At 34.1% G+C, this 20,971-nt stretch overlaps 1 protein-coding gene across 2 annotated transcripts in view; it reads left to right on the forward strand.

Annotated features, from left to right (window-relative positions):
* The first annotated feature begins 5,707 nt into the window (after positions 1-5,707).
* Positions 5,708-20,971, forward strand: part of LOC113521068 (apolipophorins) — a 49,287-nt gene continuing 34,023 nt past the window's right edge. For both annotated transcript variants that reach the window (XM_026906503.3, XM_026906504.3), the window contains exons 1-5: positions 5,708-5,893; positions 17,754-17,780; positions 18,819-19,015; positions 19,370-19,534; positions 19,988-20,137. In XM_026906503.3, the coding sequence (XP_026762304.2) occupies positions 5,815-5,893; positions 17,754-17,780; positions 18,819-19,015; positions 19,370-19,534; positions 19,988-20,137 (618 nt within the window). In that variant the 5' untranslated portion in view covers positions 5,708-5,814. The remainder of the gene's footprint in view (positions 5,894-17,753; positions 17,781-18,818; positions 19,016-19,369; positions 19,535-19,987; positions 20,138-20,971) is intronic.

The following is a 20,971-nucleotide window of genomic DNA, read 5'->3' on the forward strand; positions in this document are numbered from 1 at the left end:
TATTGAGGACACATTTGAGGTCGTCACTCCATCTAGTGGAATATCTACCGTAATATTTACCATTAATTTTATAATTAATACAATATTTACCTGATTCAACCGTGAAGCAGTTGTGTTTGCATGGCTGTGTTTCGGTTTGAAGGGTGGGATATGGCGTGAATTTACTGGGTACAGAGGAATTACACCTGAGTCCTCAGAAATGGCAACGCATGGGGGTATCATGGGCGAAACAGTATACTCTGTTATGTCCATGGTACTGCTCATGTTTATAGGCGACGGTTACCACTTTCCATCAGGTGGGCCGTCAGCTTGTTTGCCATTCTAAGTTGTATAAAAAAAAATCTACTCCTTACTATTCTAATGTTATCATATCGATGTCTTAAGAGAATGTTGTGTGCGCCTGTAATTTGTTTTTACAACACAGGGGGCAAACGAGCATGCGGCTCACCTGATGGTAAGTGACTACCGCCGCCCATGATCACCCACAACAACAATTGGTCTAAATGCAAGAATTAAAGGCTTATATATAAATTAATATTAATAAAATAAAATCTTCAAAAGGGGGAGTAAAGAGGTTTCTTCAGGGTCGGCAACGCACGCGTAATACCTCTGGTATTGCAGGCGTTCATAGGCTATGGTAACCGCTTACCATCAGGTGAGCCGTATGCTTGTTTGCCACCTCAGTGGTGTAAAAAAAAATCTGTGTTTATTTTATTTATATGTACCTTTTAAAATAAATATTACACCGCACCGACCCTGAATAAAAAATTAGGATAAAGGTAGGTAGTTGATGACTAAGTGTTTATCTATGCAATAAGTATTGAGGTAAATAAAATATGAAATAAAGAGGGTTATCTGGACGGCCCGAGCTAGATACATGACTAAAGTAATAAGCAATCTTTTAAACCCCACTAATAGGAAATCTTTAAAGATAACACGTTATTGTAAAACAAGCTTGTCATTTATTATCATTCTCGTACCTGACTAACAAAATCTCTTCTTTATTTTTTAAATAATACAACGAAAAATTCGCAAAGGCAAAGCACCTGCTCACGTGACCATTCATTTCAATTTCAAATCGTCTTTTTTTTATGCAACTTAGAATGGCAAACAAGTTGATTGTCCACCTGATGGAAAGTGGTAACAGTCGCCTATAGACATGAGCAATACCATGGACATAATAGAGTATACCGTTTCGCCCATGATACCCCCCATGCGTTGCCATTCCTGAGGACTCAGGTGTTATTCCACTATATCCTGTAAATTCACTGCCATATCGCACCCTTCAAACCAAAACACAGCCATGCAAACACAACTGCTTCACGGTAGAAACACGAATGGGACAAAGGTAACCAAGCAAACTCTGGTAAATAATCTTTATTCAAATAGACTTTTAAATCGTTAATATTTTTTTTAATTTACTGCAGGCTTCGTAAAGTTCTGTTGGGAAGAGCCCGCAAGAAACTCAACAGTTACTCTTTTAAATCACTGTTAACATTATGTGTATTTATTTAAATGTACTATGTCTAAAATTACATGGTCGTTGAAAGCTCTTGCATGATCAATCAACCCCATGCACGCTTGTCATTCAAGTAATCGTTTAGTGTGTAATAAGCTTTGTTCAATAAATGTTTTTTACCAGTTTTAAACTTATTAAAAGGTAGATTCAAAATACCTATTATCATTACCTGACCAACAAAATCGCCTCCTTATCAATTAACACGTGTATTCCTTCCTCTATTTATTCTATATAACATTTCTCCTGCGACCTTTCATCTACATTATTACTGTTGTTATAAACATATAATAAATCAGCATGGACAAATGATAAGACAATTACTTATTACTATTGTTTCTTTCCACCCAAAAGCGCTGGGGTTATCTAAAAAATATATATATATATATATATATATATATATATATATATATATATATATAATATATATATATATATAATATTTCTACACACAACATAATATACGTACTCGTAATAAAACTAATAATAATTTTACCAGATGGAGACTTTGTACAAAAGTCGATTGCTTGGGTACCTCTGTCCCATTCGTGTTTCTACCGTGAAGCAGTTGTGTTTGCATGGCTGTGTTTCGGTTTGAAGGGTGGGATATGGCGTGAATTTACAGGGTACAGAGGAATAACACCTGAGTCCTCAGGAATGGCAACGCATGGGGCGTGTCGTGGGCGAAACAGTATACTCTGTTATGTACATGACACTGCTCATGTCTATAGGCGACAATTACCACTTTCAATCAGGTGGGCCGTCAGCTTGTTTGCCATTCTAAGTTGTATAAAAAAACAGGCCTGGAAAGTGTAAATTTGAAAGAAATAAAAATACTATATTTACTAACATATTTTATATAGACATTACAAAAGTTTACGATAAAAACAAAGTTTTGTCTCTAAAAAAGCTCTTATTCAGCATGTCTCGGGAGTCTTTACGGCTCACTAACAAATTGGTCTTTCGTAAGAGCTTATACAAACAGTAATTGTTAAGTAGTTGTAAAAGAGTAATTGAGTTTCTTGCAGGCAGATAACAATTTTCCGAAGCCTGCAGTAGATTGTAAAATAATTGACGATTTTAAAGTGCTTATAAACATGATTTGAATTTGAATACAGAAAGTACTAGAGTAATTTGAGTAGTACATCCATAAAAATATCAAATATTCGACGAATTGTGGGTGGACATGTCGAATGTCACGTTTACCACAACGGAAATTGTCGACAAAGTAAATGCCACTGGCCACCTTATCGTAGATTACTAGTTAGGGAGTTTAAAGGGGTATTTTTAGCATTTTTTTTTTATAAACTCTGTTAGATCGATCTCCTCGTCTTCCTCCCTGGTAATCATCGCGGTTATTTCTTCACATTCACCATTCACTTCACGATTTTATACTCGCATATCATAATTCACTGTTGCTTACGTGTACCGATAACGCAAACGGGGTTACCATACCATTTTCATTGCTTAAAAAACAACTTATTAGGAATTACAGTTTATTAGGAATTAAAGGGATTGTTAGTAATGGAGACTGAGAATTCTATTGCTAGCAATATACCTAAACAGGTCTACCTCCTTATGGTTCCCCCTGGAAAGTATCATGGTTAATTCCTGATGGATTCATCATGATGGGCTAACTGACCTATTATCACCCTCATCTATCACCTTTCAGTGGTACTCCGCCAGCTTATCCCGTTAGCGCAGGCGGGGTAACCATACCATTTTCACCCATCAAAAAAAAATACAAGGGAGATAGTTGGTAGGGGCATGTGGAACTGGCCTAAAAATAGACACGAGTACAGCTTCTTGATGGAAAAAACACGAGTGGAACAGATATATACCCACATATTGTATAATTTAAGATTTTGTTTCACAAAAGTAACATCGACTTTATTTATGGTAAAACTATTATTTTGGTTTAAAAAATAAACTACTGGACCGATTTTGATAAAAATTTTATGATACTAATCTGAAAGAATACAAATCCTTATTAATATCATAATTGTGAAATTGCGTTTATTTGTTTGAAAATATATCCTTTCAGAAGAAAATTGAATTTTCCAAATTGATTTATAAATGACGAAGTAGTGAGGTAACAAACAGAAAAACATAAAAAACACAACAAATTGAAGATCTCCTCCTTTCTTTAAAGACGGTTGAGAAGCAGATGACTTTTGTACATAGTTATTGGACAAAAAACAGAGGGATTTTGTATTTCTGTACATTTGTATTAATACAAGTAAAGTTAAAAGGTAAGGTAAGGTAAAAATTAAAAACCGGCGTATTTTTTAAATGGAATTTATAATACTTTCTTTCTTTCTTCATTCTTTATTGTACACAAACATAATGTTCTATCTATCCTTTATAAGAGTTGCGTTCTTGTCGGTGGAGCTCTTGCCACTCGCTACGATTTACAGCGAGTCTCTTCACCTCTTGATACGACACGACGCCAACTCCTTCCTTGACCTGCCTGATGTAACTATGTCTCGGTCTCCCTCTTCCCCTTCTTCCTTCTATCTTACCTTCTATTATAATGTTCATAAGTTCGTCGTGTCGTATCAAGTGTCCCAACATAATGTTAAGAACAGTTAATTTTAAACGTAATGTACAAAGGCGAGCTTTACCTCTAATAAGAGATTTCTTCCAGCAAACCTTTTCAAGTGGATTAAATTGTTATTTAAAAATAAAAATGCTATATAGAAATTATGATTTACCCTAAGTATATTTACAAATTCAAATAAAGACTACTGAATTCCACGCGAATGAGTCCGCAGGCATAGGCTAGTCATCAAATAAACTGCTAACTATGAACTCATCAACCGAGTGCTTCCTTAGTTTGCTATATCTCCAAGCCTGTCCATTCGCTGTATGCCATTATGATAGGAGAGTAGAATGGAATATTTCATAACAAAATTTTCCTTTGTTTTAGCAGAGACATGGACAACCTACTTCTAAATTAGGTAAAAACAAACTGATAACAAAATAAAACCAAAAAAAGCACTACATTGGATAAGATAATGACAATAATAACTTAGTTGTACATAGCGTAACTTGATGTAACTTAGTCCATATTAATGTACTTATATTGTTGTCATTTAAACTATTGATTTGCCACTGAATCGTCTCACAGTCGAGTGTTTTTTTTTCTAATAAATTTTCTAATACCTTTTGTGAAAATAGAGAGGATAGTTAGAAATGGGGACTAATGTCTCCACTGCTAACAATCTTACTAGATCGACGTCTACATACTTCCTCGTCCCCCTTTTCCACCATCGCGGTTAATTTCTCGTGGATTCATGGCATTAAACAGGCTGATGTGACTTCACCTTCACCTATAATCTGTCTCTGATATTGTTGTTTCATTTTAATTTATTAAAATTGCACCTTTTACAAGTAAATAATAGAAAAAAACTATTAGCTAATAAAAGCACAAATGTAACGAAATATATCGTTATAATGGCAACATTCGACTAATACCTCTGACTACCCCTTCAAGAATTATAGTCGTGAGCATATAAAGGTATATACATATAAAAATGTCTTGACTTATTTCTGTGTGGTCCCGGCATAGAATGGGCCACCCCTTTTTCACTCTGGGTGTCATAAGAGGTGACTAAGGGAACTTAATAAAAAGAATCTCTCTCACTTCTCTTATTTAAATCTCTTAAAACATCACCAAAATATAATAGCAATTGCCAAAACGCCTGCCAAGTATGGCAACCAGTGGTAGAACCCCCAATAGATATGATGGATATATATATATATATATATATATATATATATATATATATATATATATATATATATATATATATATATATATATATATATATATATATATATATATATATATATATATATATTCGAATCAACTGACATTACTAGATCTACGCTACTATTATTTTCCTTTCTTAGTTTAGACATTAATCGATCAATTGAAAACCTGTAAAAAGTATGGATCGGTTACAGCTGAAATGAATTTACTATCGCTAACTCTCAAGTCTATCGCTAACTCTGTACAGACCATTGTTGCAACAGCAAACTTTTCAATTCAAGAAACAAATTCCACAACCTTTGTTTCTACAAAAGCAAACATTATCAACTGACAAACGGTCTTATTAAATTTTATATAGCTCGAATTTTATTGGTTGATTGTCCGGACAGCATGCATATAAGGGAGTGCGCACGGATTCGTTTCGCATTTGCCTTCTTGGGGAGGTACAAGCAACACGTCATAGTATTGTAGCATTAAGTACATATAAACAGACTGAATTAGTGTTACTTTAGCCCCTGTCAAAATGGGGACGAGTAGTATTAGGTTAACATTTTTTAGTGTTTTATTAATTTCCGTTTTATGGAAACCAGCCTATACAGATGGTGAGTTCGTTTTATTTTATTTTTTGTTTATTTTGCTCAAAATAATAATTTTTATTTTTTGTTTATTTAATTCATTTAATATATTATCGTATTGTCTTTAATATTATTGATAATTTAATTGAAATGTTTTTTTTTTTATGTATTGTTTTTTTTAAACATATTACTAGACAAATTTAATTTAATGTGATATATCAAGAATTTTACAATATTTAATGTAATGTTTATTTTTGTATCTGATAACGTAAATTATAACACAAATTAAATTAATGTGAGTGACCATTAGTGAAGCCAGGAACTAATTAAATATAAAAATATTTTATATAAATAAACATACGAATAAATACGACAAATTTGGCTGTATTGTGTACATTATTACATATAACACTATTCTCATGCAACGTATTTACACTTATAATATTAATAGTTTGTATTTATTGTAGATATTGTTCTTAAATCAACAAAAGGACTTTGTGATATCATTTATATAAATATTTTATTATATTGGTAGATTAAATATTTAAATTTATTGACATTAATGCTCCTTTCCATTTTGGATGTTGCTGGAAGAGAACTCTTTTAGAGTTAGCTCTAAAAGAGTTCTCTTCAGAGCTTAGGCTCGCCTTTGTACATTTACTTACCACTGTCCTATTTTTATCTATTATTAGTGTATACAATAAAGTATAAATATATAAATAAATTATATTATAGTCATCTATAAAAATATATTAGAATAGAAATTGCCAAAAATTTTAAACAGTTGAAAGTCAATACTATTTTTTCCTAAATATATCCTGGAATGATTATGGTCATTGCATATGCTTGTTGTTGTAATATACCATATATGTATGGTATATTACAACAACAAGCATTTTACAACCCATTGATGTCCCAATATTCTGTCTAAATCTCCTATTTCAACGCGGCTCAGTATAAAGCTATATGTATTTGGTTAATTCTTTCTCGTACAGCGGTTTATGGTGTTATATTTTATTTAGTCGCCTCTTACGCATCCTGAGAGAATTGTCGGGACCCAGGACACATCGTTTGTCATCATACAAATACATTATTTACAATTTATTTTAGGATTTTTCTTGCCAGTATACTTAAAACATAACACATCGGTACACCGAATTTTATCTTAATTAAATATCAAGAACTGCTTGAGAAAATAAATATTAATTTAAACCGAAACGACATTTAAACAAAATATACAAAATAATTGGGAATATTAATTGTTATAATGTTTTATATAAAGTGATTGATTAAAAAAAATGTAACATTATTAATTCTTAAATTAATTTGCAAATAAGACATTTTCATAACTGTCATAAAATATTATCTATAATTGAAGTAGTTTATTTTTCGAACTACCCATACGATATTTTACATAATAATTACAGGTACCCTGTATTCATACAAAAATTAAATAAATTGTAATTTAATGATATTATTATTATGAATTAAAATACAATTCACAGATTTATTCCGTGCTTCAATTTACTCAGAGACTTTTTAAATGTAATACTTAACAATTACACTCTGAAAAATGAGTAGATAAGACTTACTTATACAGTTACATCAAAACTATGGTATGTTTAAAATGTGTATGACCGATCGAGAAGTATATGCTTTAGGTTTATTATCAACAGAGTTTATTAAGGCATACATTTTATTTTGCAATTTTTAAGTCAATTTGACTGAAAATCCACATTTTTTTTATTATTTCTAATCTATTTTAAAAAGAAGGAGATTGTCAATTTGGTTGTACTTTTTTTTTGTATTTTTTTAAAAATTCTTGATTTTATCTGAATATTTTTTTACAATTCGTATATTTACAATTCGTATATGTTTGTTTTAGTTGTATTATTTTTGTACCTGTACCTTTCCTGCAAAAGATTACCAGCTAACTATTTTTTTTCTCTCTAACTGCACTGGGTTGGCTGGAAGAGATCTCTTTTATAGATAAGCCCTCCGTTGCTAACAAGTTGTTAAACTAATCGCTGTATCTTGCTTTCAAGTGCAAGAAAAAATAACTATATAATATTCTGCACCGAAGAATAATTTTTACAAAAAAATTAACATAAATAGTAATTTAATTCTATTTGATGCATAAAATTAATTGTCAAATGTTGTCCAAAACATCCGGAATCAGTACTGTCTGTAAATAACTTGAACAAATGAAACGTCTAATCTAATAAAGCATATCTGGCAACGAAGATAGCAACCGAAAAGTGTCAGAGACCACAATAAAAGTTGAGAATAGAGGGACTTGTTACAAACTCTCTTGACAATCTTTATAATCTGTATCATTCTTTGAAGGGAACAAAGAAGCGAATTCATTCATTCATTCACTTGCAATGATAAATTTGTTATAGAAGCGCTTCCAGTTAGTTATTAAACGTTCGTGTAACTTTGTATCTGAGTCTATGATCTTTTCTTTATTAATTTTTTTTTATGCAACTTAGAATGGCATACAAGCTGACGGCCCACCTGATGGAAAGTGGTAACCGTCACCTACAGACATGAGCAGTACCATGGACATAACAGAGTATACTGTTTCGCCCATGATACCCCCATGCGTTGCCATTCCTGAGGACTCGGATGTTATTCCTCTGTACCCAGTAAATTCACGCCATATCCCACCCTTCAAACCGAAACACAGCCATGCAAACACAACACAGGGACAGAGGTGTCCAAGCAATCGACTTTTGTACAAAGTCTCCCTCTGGTAATTTAATGAGTGGTAATGGATGGTAATCCTGCGCTATTGGTATTCGCTGACAGGGCACCAGTGAGGGATGATAGGTGATGATGAAACGGCTTGTTGGCCCATAATGACAAATCCATAAAGGAGTAACTATGATGGTTTCCAGGGGAAACCTTTTGGAGGTTACTCTGATAAAGTATATTGCCAGCAATGGAGCTGTTAGATTCCCATCACTAACAAACAGATTCCCCCTGCGTCTATTTCGGCTGTGTTACTCATCAGGTATAGTCCCAAAGTTTTGGAAGACTGCTCTAGTACATCCGATCCTTAAAAAGGGAGATCGCTCAGATCTAGCTTACTATAGGCCCATAGCTATCACTTCCTTATTCTCAAAGGTTATGTAATCCATTATTAACCGTTAACTGCTCTGGTACCTAGAAGAGCACCGGCTGATCTGTGATCGCTTTCAACAGGAACGTTTGGCCGGTGATCTTTTAGCTTACTTAACTCACCAGAGGGAGACTTTGTATGATTGCTGTGGTGTTAATATAATTTTTAATGGATAATAATGGTATGATAACCCCGCATGCGCTAACGGTATACGCTGGCGGGGCACCAGTGATAGATGATAGGTGAGGATGAAAAGGCAGGTCAGTTAGCCCACCGTGATGAATACTCTTGGAATTCAGCACGATGGTTTCCAGGGGAAACCACGGGGAGGTCGACCTGTTAGGGTATATTATTAGCAATGGAACTGATTATCCGCATTACTAACAATCACTTCTCCCCCTATGGTGTTAATATAATTTTTGATATGTAATAGAAAATATAACCTTATTCACTGCTTTTTTTTTTGTTTTTAATATGATATCAGGACAATTGTGAGCTCTGGAAATAGGCTTTCAAGAAAAAACATGGGTTCAGAAATAGTTTACCATTACCCACGCAGTTACGTTAGCATACTATATACCTGATGTAAAGGAATGGTCTAACTATAAAATTATTATGTTAAAAAAATCCAACATCCGTAGTGACACCATCAGGCGGGTCGTATACGTATTTGCCACTACCGTATCTTAAATAATTCTGGTCCAAATAACGACTACCAGTTCCATTGAACTGTTGATAAGCTAATATTACAAAACAGGAATTTTTCACGCTATTGTCAACAAGACGAAGTCGTCGTATTTTTTAACACTTATCACGCAGGGAGGTCACAAAACACGAGACCTCACAATCGGCTATATGTTTAAAATTGGAGGGAGCGAAGAATGTAACTGTAGGTGTATATTTATAGCTTGCAACAATCACTGATAATTTCTCAACTCTGCCCTTTTTGATAGTGTACTATCGTTCTGTCGCCATGCATAATAATAAAAAATCAATTAATTAGATACCTATTTTCCTTTTAAAATAAAAATACATAACACAGTTACATAATTTGTAATACTTGAATAATAATAAAGATATAGTTTCCTTTAATAATTAATAGGTTAAAAAAATATTTGTTTTTTTTTAATGCATTTGAATGGCAAACAAGCTGAAAGCCCATTCGTATTTAAAGCGTGAAGCGGTTGTGTTTGCATGGCTGTGTTGCGGTTTGAAGGGTGAGGTATGACAGTGAATTTACTGGATACAGAGGAATAACACCTGAGTCCTCAGGAATGGCAACGCATGGGGGGTCACATGGGCGAAACAGTATACTCTGTTATGTCCATGGTACTGCTCATGTCTATAGGCGACGGTTATTACGGACTATTATATGCCGGGACCACATGGGAACTTAACATATAAGATATTTAATACAATTATATGAAGAAAACCCATGGAAAGCAATGGTAATAGTATAATGATTGCAAAGCACTGAATCCTTTATCTAAAAGTCAATCCAAACACATAAATAAATAAACCCCGAATTTAATGAAATTTAATGAAATTTCTCATAATGGCCCCTGAGGAAATTTCATTAAATGATTTATTTAACGCAATTTCTCATTTATATACAAATCACCTATTTACAACTTGATCCGTTCAAGCGGAATATGTTGACTGACTATTATAAAAAGTAGTCTGTTTATTTTCATTTCAAATACTATGTTATACACCAAAATTTATGACGATCGGTCGAGCCGTTCAGGCGCCAAGAAATAACAAATAAACAAACTCACTTTCACATTTGTCATCAGAGAGCAATCTCTTATACGTAGAATTCGGAAAATGCTCTTTTTTAGTTTATTGCTTATTTTTTTTTATTTTAAATATAAATCATTATACGTATAGACATACAATAACTATTATACATATAAGTAACTCAACTGTCAATTGTATTGCAAAATCTTTTTGTTTGAGCTTTGAAGACATAAATGGTCCGCGCCATTTTGGTATCATTTGGGAGAAAATTCCAAAGTCCAGCAGCTTGCACTGTAAAAAATTTGGTGTAGATGTGAGAGTTGTGGATAGGTAATCCCACTGTAAACTGTTTTAGACAACGTTCATGGGGATCAGGGATTCTAAAGGAAAATTTCTTATGGAGGTAATCTGGGGCCATCAATAATGGTAAAACAAAATCCTGTACAGAAGGACAAGATGTGCATATTACATCAGTACATTATTGGGAGCCAATTCAGTTGCTTGCTTTAAATTAATATTATTCAGAAGAAGGTTTTAAACTTTTATTTGTAATTGATAAACTTAAAAAATACTTAAAGGAATTTAAAAATTATTTCACTTATAGAAAGCTGCCTTATCAGAAGGCGACACGAACTATATTTTATATAAAAAAAAAAGAAACTGCGGATCCGGCATGGGTTGCTGATTAGAAATAAATAATAAAAAAGGCACAATACTGTTATTTATTAATGTTATTCTCAATAAAGAAAACGATTCTATCAAACAAACCCAATTCATGTCGCCTTGACAGTGACCAGCCGGAGACAATGGAATTTGTTAATGAACTCGCAAGATAACAGTCGTAGAAAACACGATAATGCTGTTATCAGCGTAGTTGAACTATGACCCTGTTATCAACAAATGTTTGCATTTACTTGCTCACAAAACGTCAATTGTTACCACTATAAATTGGACGGTAGATAGAAATTTAACAAAACAACATGGAAAAACTACTGATTAAAATTGATAACATGAACTTAGACGAAAATCCTGTAACACATCGTAATGTTTAGATTATAAAAACTTCTATGAAATTGTGTGTTGTTAAATACATAGGTTTACAGTGATGCAGATTTTTTTTTAAAACTATTATAGTAGCAAATAAGAATACAACCCGTGTGATCGTAAACAAAGTTACGGTAGCTTTAGAACGCCCTTAACACTAGAGATGTCACGCGCGCATTTCCGGCACTTAACAAACTTTTTAATATGCCCTTTTTGAAGAACCACATGCTGTAGTATCCAGGAAAATCCTCGACAGGAAAAGAAATCCACCTCCTGAATATTTGCGGAGGAAGCTCTTCTAAAATCGCACTGTACGTGACAATGCTAGTTCTGGGGTGTAAGGATGGATTCTTTGCCGATGGCGAGCGGTGCAATGATAAAGGTGAATGTAAGCAGCATATCGAAGAGTACTTTAGAACACAATCCGTTATACAGGCGGTAGAAGATGCAAAGAGAAACAAATACTCGTCTTAAGGAAGTGCTTTAAGGAGTTTCACTTGTAACTTGAGGTCAATAATTCTCGCAGCACGCCTCTGAATCAAAAGCTATTATCGAGGAATTCTCACCTACAAGTGAGAATAGTGTTCTATATGAAATTAAAATTGTGGCTTATATAATAGCAGTCTCTGTCACACAGGAAAAGGTGGGGATTCTATGCGGGGACCCACGGTATACTTAATCTGTACTAATATAATAAAGAAGGAAATTGAATGTGCCAACATTTAGAACTACCAGACCCCTTTTGAAAAATATCTTTATACATTTGATAGCCTGGGACTAAAGAAAGGTTATATGCAATTTAACATCACAATACGATCACAAACGAAGCTGCAGGACACCGCTAGTATAAGTGAACTCTTAAAACCCAACAACTCTACAAACCGTGTAATTTATTTCATGAATGATGCAGCATCATCCCACTAACAGATACATCCGTACACAGCGGGATGCTGTCGCACTCTAATTGATGATCTGAACGTCAGTGCAATCATTATGATCGTCTATAATGTACTATTCTATAGTAAAATAATATCTAAAGCATGCATCGCATTTTCTTAAAAAAAAAATATGAATTTGATTTTAAAAGTTTGTAAAATTATGCAGGTCCTTATATACCGCACAAACCATCTTATTATTTTACTCGCTCCATCAGATAAGGTTTTAAAATGCATTTCTTTAAAAAAAATCATTAACTCGATAAGAAGGAGTAGCTGCCACTTTGATTTATCTACTACGAAATATTAGAAACAGATAAACTAAAAATCTATATAAAAAATATTAGACAGTACTATTTGTCTAAATAGAAAGATTATCATTTTTATAATATCCCAGAATTGAAATCTCATATATGAAAAGCGTAGTTTGTCAGACAGCTACAGACAAAGGGACCCCAAAGACACAAGAGTCCCCTTTAGACAAATTGGGTAATTGTCGTTTGATACGACCGGAGGTACCGGCCACATGATGCCCGATGAGAAGGGAAAGAAATGGCGATTATTCAATTTGACATCAGTTTTTGATAGATGGGTACGCTTTCTTTGAAGCATTTGAGCTAAATTTCTTACAATATATAATTAAAACGTTTTTTCAAGAATTCCTTTAAAAAAAATCAAATTTTTTTAATTGACCTAATTCATAATAGTAAATATCACATAATCCTATCAATCATCTGATCTTTGAGACAGATCACCCTGAGTTAAAAGTTATGAAATAATGGGCACATGACAATGTTATGTCTTTAAAAGATGTTTAAACATAAGTGCATTAAATATATCTTGGTTTCCTTCTGTTTTCTTTTAAACTAATAAAACAATAATATATCCATTGATATGGAATTCTGCAAAATAACATATAGTTCAGTAAAACTCTTTTAAACTGGTTTACTCGTATTTTTAATTTCGACTTAGATCTAGTAGATTTTTATCCGTCAGTGCAACTAACTGAATGTAGGAAACCTTTGCTCGGAAAACTTTACAGACTACCTAAAACAAATAATTAAATCTAGAACAACAATTTTAAATATGTTAAACTTCTCTTAACCTTTTAATTCTTTATGAAATACTGTATAATACACCTCTATTGTACGGTATCCAAACAAGTTATACAGAGTTCCTGAATTCGTCTCCCACTGGAATGATTTTTCATCTAAATGCACGAGCTAGATCCAGAATTATACTGTCATCATCACAATGATTGTTATTTTCATTTTCATGTCCCTCATAACTAGAGAGAACTTTAAAATTCGTGTCATAAAATTTATGCGATCCAAGAAAAATATGATCTAAATTAGGTATTGTGATTGTTTAATTATTTTACTGGGGATGGTAATTGTGGTAGGTAATGGTAGATAATGTAATTTAATTGGATATTATCTTTCAAATTTTCCATACATACATATTTACATACATACATATCTGTCACGGTTATCTCTCATTAGGGTAGACAAAAACAATGGAACGCCAAATGCTTCGATTCAAACAAACCTTCTTCGCTTCCTCCACATTCATCAATCTTTGCATACATTGCTCGCCGATTACGGGTACTTTTAATTTGGCCTTTTTTCAGTACTTCACCTATTTGGTCGACATACATCCATCTAGGGCTGCCCCCACCGACATCTCCATCCGTTTCGTCGAATAAATTTTCCATTCGTCGAATAATAATTGACTATTGATGCATTTAGAATTCCAAACAATCAAATGGCCTATAATTGATAACAACAGCTGATTCATAGTGTTTGCACATCTATTTGATAATGTTAGGAATCATTTGACCCGGGTCGATCCGGATCCACAATATTGTGTGTGTGTGTGTATGTAACTAACGCGATAATATTGCGCCTTGAACTGTAATCACGTTTGATAATTTTCTAAGTATTTTTAGGTCTCAATACTTATACTGGTGAAATAATTAACATCTTTTTGACCTTACCGATAACTCGTTCAACTGTACCTAGATTCGAGACTTATATCGTCACTAGCTAATTTCCGTGGCTTCGTCCATAGTTCTTCTTGGATTTATCCAAAACTCTTTTTAATTTTAGTGTAATGTTTCTAGTTCGTATCTGATAATTTTCTGTTTCATACCTTAAGTATTTTTTTTAAAGTCTCGTGATGACAAAATTATAACTTTTTTTTTTAATAGAATGAGATAGAATAATCATCTTTATTCAAAATAGTCTTGTTTATTGACTCTTCAAAGTCGTCGCTTTATAATTCTACTCCAGAGTTCGGAAAGCTGTTATTTTTTAAGAAGAACCTGTAAATTAACAGTTACTCTTTTAAATCTCTGTTAACATTATGGGTATTTATTTAAATGTACTATCTCTATAACATGATCATACATTTGTACCTCTCATACATTAATACCACTTATACATTTATACCTTTTTACAATTGGTTACAATGAAATTGTATTACTTAATCATTGCTATCAATATCTGAACTGTAGCAGCATGGATTTTAATTATTTTGTATTTTTTTTTATACAACATAGAATGGCAAACAACCTGACGGTCCGCCTGATGAAAAGTGGTAACCGTCGCCTATAGACATGAGCAGTACCATGGACATAACAGAGTGTACTGTTTCGCCCATGATACCCCCCATGCGTTGCCATTCCTGAGGACTCAGGTGTTATTCCTGTGTACCCAGTAAATTCACGCCATATCCCACCCTTCAAACCGAAACACAGCCATGCAAACACAACTGCTTCACGGTAGAAACACGAATGGGACAGAGGTACCCAGGCAATCGACTTTTGTATAAAGTCTCCCTCTGGTATTTACCTGTCTTTATGGACACTCATTATTATAAATGGTATCTTTCATACATGCACTTATATTACTTGCATACACCCACTCTACTTGCCTGCCTCGCTTTGGAATTATAATTTTTGTTTGTATAAATAAAATCCGTTATTGGCTGTATTCATAAGAGACATAGCATGTAAGTTGTTTTGTGAGAGCTGTGGATTTTTGTGTTAAATAAATAAAAAAAAAAAAAAATTAAAGTCCATGCGTAACATTATGGACGTTTGTCATCTAACTAGTCATTTAGTTTATTTTAGTTATAATTATTTCTTAATGGCGGTTTTAAAATTATTGGTAATTATTGGTATAGATTAAAAATTCTGCTTTAAATGACGCAAATTAAGCCATAACAATCATTTGTGGTAACTAATCTCGTATATATTATCCGTCATCATTTTTCAAATATTTATAATAAATCTCTCGAAAATCTGAGCTCTTTTCAAATATAAACAAATAGCAGTTTCCCGCTTCTTTGTCCGCCTGAATTAGTATATAAAGTACTTTATATGTTAAATTAGGATAAAAAGTTTGCGTGTAAATATTTCATACAAAAAAAATCATACAAGATTACGTATACACACATGTGGAAAAGGTGAGTCTATCTCGATGAAGACAACTTTTGCTCAAAAATTATTATATTACTATACAGGTAAAATATATAATAATATAAATAAAATAATTAACACATACAATACCAATAAATATGTATTTAAGAGAAAGTTATTCCAATGTTTGAGTTCTCTTAGTTATCAATAAATGGAAAATATTATGGAAATAAAATGATAATTAACCTAAATATGCACTTGTATATTGTTTACAACAATATACACAAAACACACACACACATGCAAGCGACCGCACACACACACACACACTCATACAAATACACACACACGCACACACACACACGTGTTGAATCTAAACAAACACAAACACATTTTGCACTTTTTTTTTAATGGATGATAATGGAATAGTAACCCCGCCCGCGCTATCGGTATACACCGGCGGGGCACCAGTGAAGGATGATAGAATAGAATAGAATAGAATAGAAATCATTTATTCAAATAAACTTACATTGAAGCACTTTTGAAAAGTCATTACATTTTTTTTAATTTACCGCTCGTTCGGAAAGCTGTCTCATCACAAGAAGAACGAGCAAGAAACTTGCGTGATGCTCTTTTAAATAATTTTATTATTATTTTACATTTTTAAGTTTAATTGTGTGAATACAAACCACCAATTAGCACTAATTCAATTAAATACTCAAAAAGAAAAAAAAAATTGAATACATAACCAACTGGTTAAACAATTAATAAGAGGAAATCAGTCATAGTGATTAGAGCAGACCAGTCCCTACAAGCAGCACCCGTTCACGAGTATGACGGATGAGCCAGCCATCACTGCGCTCGACCATATTTTGGAGCCCAATGACCCGGCCCACCACGCCGCCACAAGTCTGGACATTTTAGTGAGCATGACTACTCAAAACACTAGACCACGTCAAAGCTACTCACAATTGCCATCTGATAGTTATAGTATTCACATTTTACATAAGAATGCATGCGGCAATTAATACAAAAAACCGCTACGCTTTCATATTTCTAAAATTAATCAATTAAATCAAGAAAGCAATGAGAAAATAAAATTATAACGTTGTATGATAGGTGAGGATGAAGCAGATCAGTTAACTCATCGTGACGAATTCAACAGGAATTGTTCACGATGGTTTCTAGGGGGAACCACGTAGAGGTCGACCTAATAAGGCATATTGCTAGCAATGGGGCTGTCAAACTCCATTGCTAACAATCCCTTTCCGCCCACACATTTTGTACTGTACAGTCGTTTTTTTTTTTTTAAATTTCAATTTACAAACTTTTAAATTTATAATATTAGTAGGGTAGCAGTAATAATTAAATAAAGTAATCCCATAAAGGTTCCGTTTTTACCTTTGTACGTACGGGACCCTAAAAATTAATACAAGTTTTAATTTAATAATAAATTAGTTTATTATTTGTGTCAATTGATATGTCTCTTGTATAACATGACTTATTTATTATCTGATACTACGTGTGGCCAACTCACTTGTTTATTGTACGCGATGCACTCAGTATTATTAATGCCTTAATTGTTTACTTAATTAATTAACATAATTACTTTGTTTGTTACAGATAAGTGTTCGATAGGATGCAAAGGATGTAAGTATCATAAAGACGTTCGTTCTCCTTTAATAGCTCCTGTGTTTTCTCTCCGCGAATCGATAGTCAAGAAGTCATGAATTTTTATAACCATAAATAAACTTATATATTTTTTTATACCGCTGAGGTGGCAAACAAGCATACGGCCCACCTGATGGTAAGTAGTTACCGTAGGCTATAAACGCCTGAAATACCATAGGTGTTACGCGCGCGTTGCCGACCCTGACTATAACTTTTTTTTTATTGGATGGAAATGGAATGGTAACCCTGCCTGCGCTAACGGGATACGCTGGCGGGGCACCAGTGAATGGTGATCGATGAGGATGAAAACAGGCCAGTTAGCCCATCATGATGAATTCATCTGGAATAAATCAAGATAGTTTCCGGGGGAACCGCGTGGAGGTCGACCTGGTTGGGTATATTGCTAGCAATAGGATTCTCAGTCTCCATTACTAACAATCCCTTTCCCCCCGAATATATCTATTTACACCCCATTTAAAGAGCCCCATTTCTGTAATAGTAAATGTATGGAAATGAGAACTATCATGTTACAAATTCCATGAAATACTAATTAGTTTCATAATTTATAAAGACTGGGCAGCATACCATCATATTGACCGTTAACTGTCCACTGCTGAACATAGGTCTCCCCTTGGGAAGTTTCGCCAGTAGTTGCCATGCTTGGCAGGCGAGTTTGCAACCGCAGTTAAGCTTTAGTGATGTTTTAACAGAGACGCTGTTACCCATTCTTTGATTAAGTTCCCTTAACCGTCTTTTCAAACACCTACAGAAAAGAAAGGGGTGATTCACTTTATACCGAGATCTTATAGCGATTTCTATATGTTCTCCTTTAACCAAAGGTTGTCTGTAAGAGATAGCTCCCCTAGCGATAAGACCGCCTTTCCTACTGTTAAATTGTTTATATTACATCGTTTATTTGTGTTTTTGGTGCAATAAGGAGTTAAATAAATCAATGTTTTTTTGTATAGTAAGATAAAATGTTTATGAATAATTTAGCAGCTCATAATTTCCCAACAGCTGCTACGGCACCGACATTTCTGAATGGACATAAATACAACTATGGCGTGGAGGGTACAGTCTCCATATTCCTCTCTGGCGCTGACAAACAGGAAACTAGCGTGAGGCTCCTGGGACAGGTCTCTGTCACTGCCATCGGCAACTGCGTCAATGAGCTCACTGTACAGAACTTGGCAATTTCCGGTCCTAACGGCAAGGTCAGTATAATTTAGAAGTATTTCATTATTTTTCTTTGGAAACTCTTTATAATTTAAGAAGTTATTTTCAAGTAAAAAAAAATAATCTCAAAAATATTTCTGTGAGAAGCAATCCGTCGACCATTCTAAAATCACAGCCAATATCGGATCTTTAAGTTTAAGGCGAAACTTTGTGTTCCTTTGTATATTCTATCGCTTGTATAATAAATTGTGTTTTGAGAAAATGTTCGAAATGATACCACAGCTACCTTTTATTACAGGAAATTTGTTCTCATGCGCTGGAACCTAAATGGTCGCATACAGTGCAGTTTCAGAAGAGTCGACAATATCTAAAATCTTACAATTTTGTTACAGAAATATCCATGCCCCACTGGCATAGAGAAACCAGTCCGTTTCACCATTCAGGATGGCAGAGTTGGCCCTGAGATCTGTGTAGAGGAAGACGACAGCCGTCGAGCTCTGAACATCAAGAGGGCTATTATTTCTCTGCTGCAGACAGAAAACAAAGCTTCGGTTCAGGTAATATATTCTTAAAATCCCATAATCTGGCATTTTCATTCCTAGTTGACTATTAGTCATACTTTACAATATTGGTCATTGACTAAAATAATAAAGCACAATACGAATACACTATTGTAAAAGAAAAAAACTGGAAAATACATTTTCCTGTACGAGTATGTAGCGCCATTATCGATTGCAGATGGACCATTTTTTTACAATTCCAGATAAAAATCTATCTCCTAGAGATATTTATTCGTCATCGGTAATAGTATTTACTTCTTTGTTTAAATGTCATTTCTTTTTGAAGAAATAAATATTTTTAAATTTGTGCGGAGATCAAAAATTGCATCTAACAGTCCCGATTTGTATGACATTCTGCGGATAAGAGTAGAAAGGAATAATAACAGGTTTTCTGACTCTATTACCAGGTTTACAAAGTATAATTACAATGAAATGTCCCTTGGCTTCCAGACGGACATCTTCGGTACATGCCCCACGGAGGCCGTGTCATCGCAAGAAGGCGGTTCCGTACTTCTTCACAGAAACAGGGATCTGTCTCGATGTGCATACCGTGAACAGGGCAAGAATGAACTTATCACAGCTGTCTACAACCCTACCGCTGTAAGTACAGTAAAAACTAATCTATTCTTTTTTTTTATACAACTTAGAATGGCAAACAAGCTGACGGCCCACCTGATGGAAAGTGGTAACCGTCGCGTATAGACATGAGCAGTACCATGGACATAACAGAGTATACAGTTTCGCCCATGATACCCCCCATGCGTTGCCATTCCTGAGGACTCGGGTGTTATTCCTCTGTACCCAGTAAACTCACGCCATATCTCACCCTTCAAACCGAAACAAAGCCCTCCAAACACAACTGCTTCACGGTTGAAACACGAATGGGACAACCCAAGCAAATGACTTTTGTACAAAGTCTCCCTCTGGTACTCCTTAACATAGTCCTTCATTGTACGTTTTTCAACCAATCACATTTTACTGGTATAAAGAACGTGATCAAAATAGATTTTTTTAAAGAATGATAATGGAATGGTTACCCCGCCTGCGCTATCGGTATACGCTGGCGGGGCACCAGTGAGGGATGATAAGTGAAAATAAAGCAGGTCAGTTAGCTCGTCGGAATAAATTCATCAATGAATCAATCACGTTTCCTAGAGAAACCGCGAGGAGGTCGACCTGATAGGGTATATTGCTAGTAATAATTGCTAATCCCATTCCTAATAATCTCTTTTCCCCCCGATCAAAATAGATTGGAACTAGGTCGGCGCGCACGTGACACTCCTAGTATTGCAGGCGTCTATAGGCAACAGTGATCGTTTACCATCAGACGGGCTGCATGCATGTTTGTAGTTTAAAAAAAGAACTGCAGTAACCAAGTTTTGTTGAAATTATGAAAGAAATGATCTGTAAATCAAATTACGAGTAGCAATAAAT

The sequence above is a fragment of the Galleria mellonella genome, unplaced genomic scaffold, assembly GCF_026898425.1.
Source record: "Galleria mellonella isolate WM207_F2 unplaced genomic scaffold, CSIRO_AGI_GalMel_v1 utg377, whole genome shotgun sequence".
Classification (NCBI taxonomy): Eukaryota; Metazoa; Arthropoda; class Insecta; order Lepidoptera; family Pyralidae; genus Galleria; species Galleria mellonella.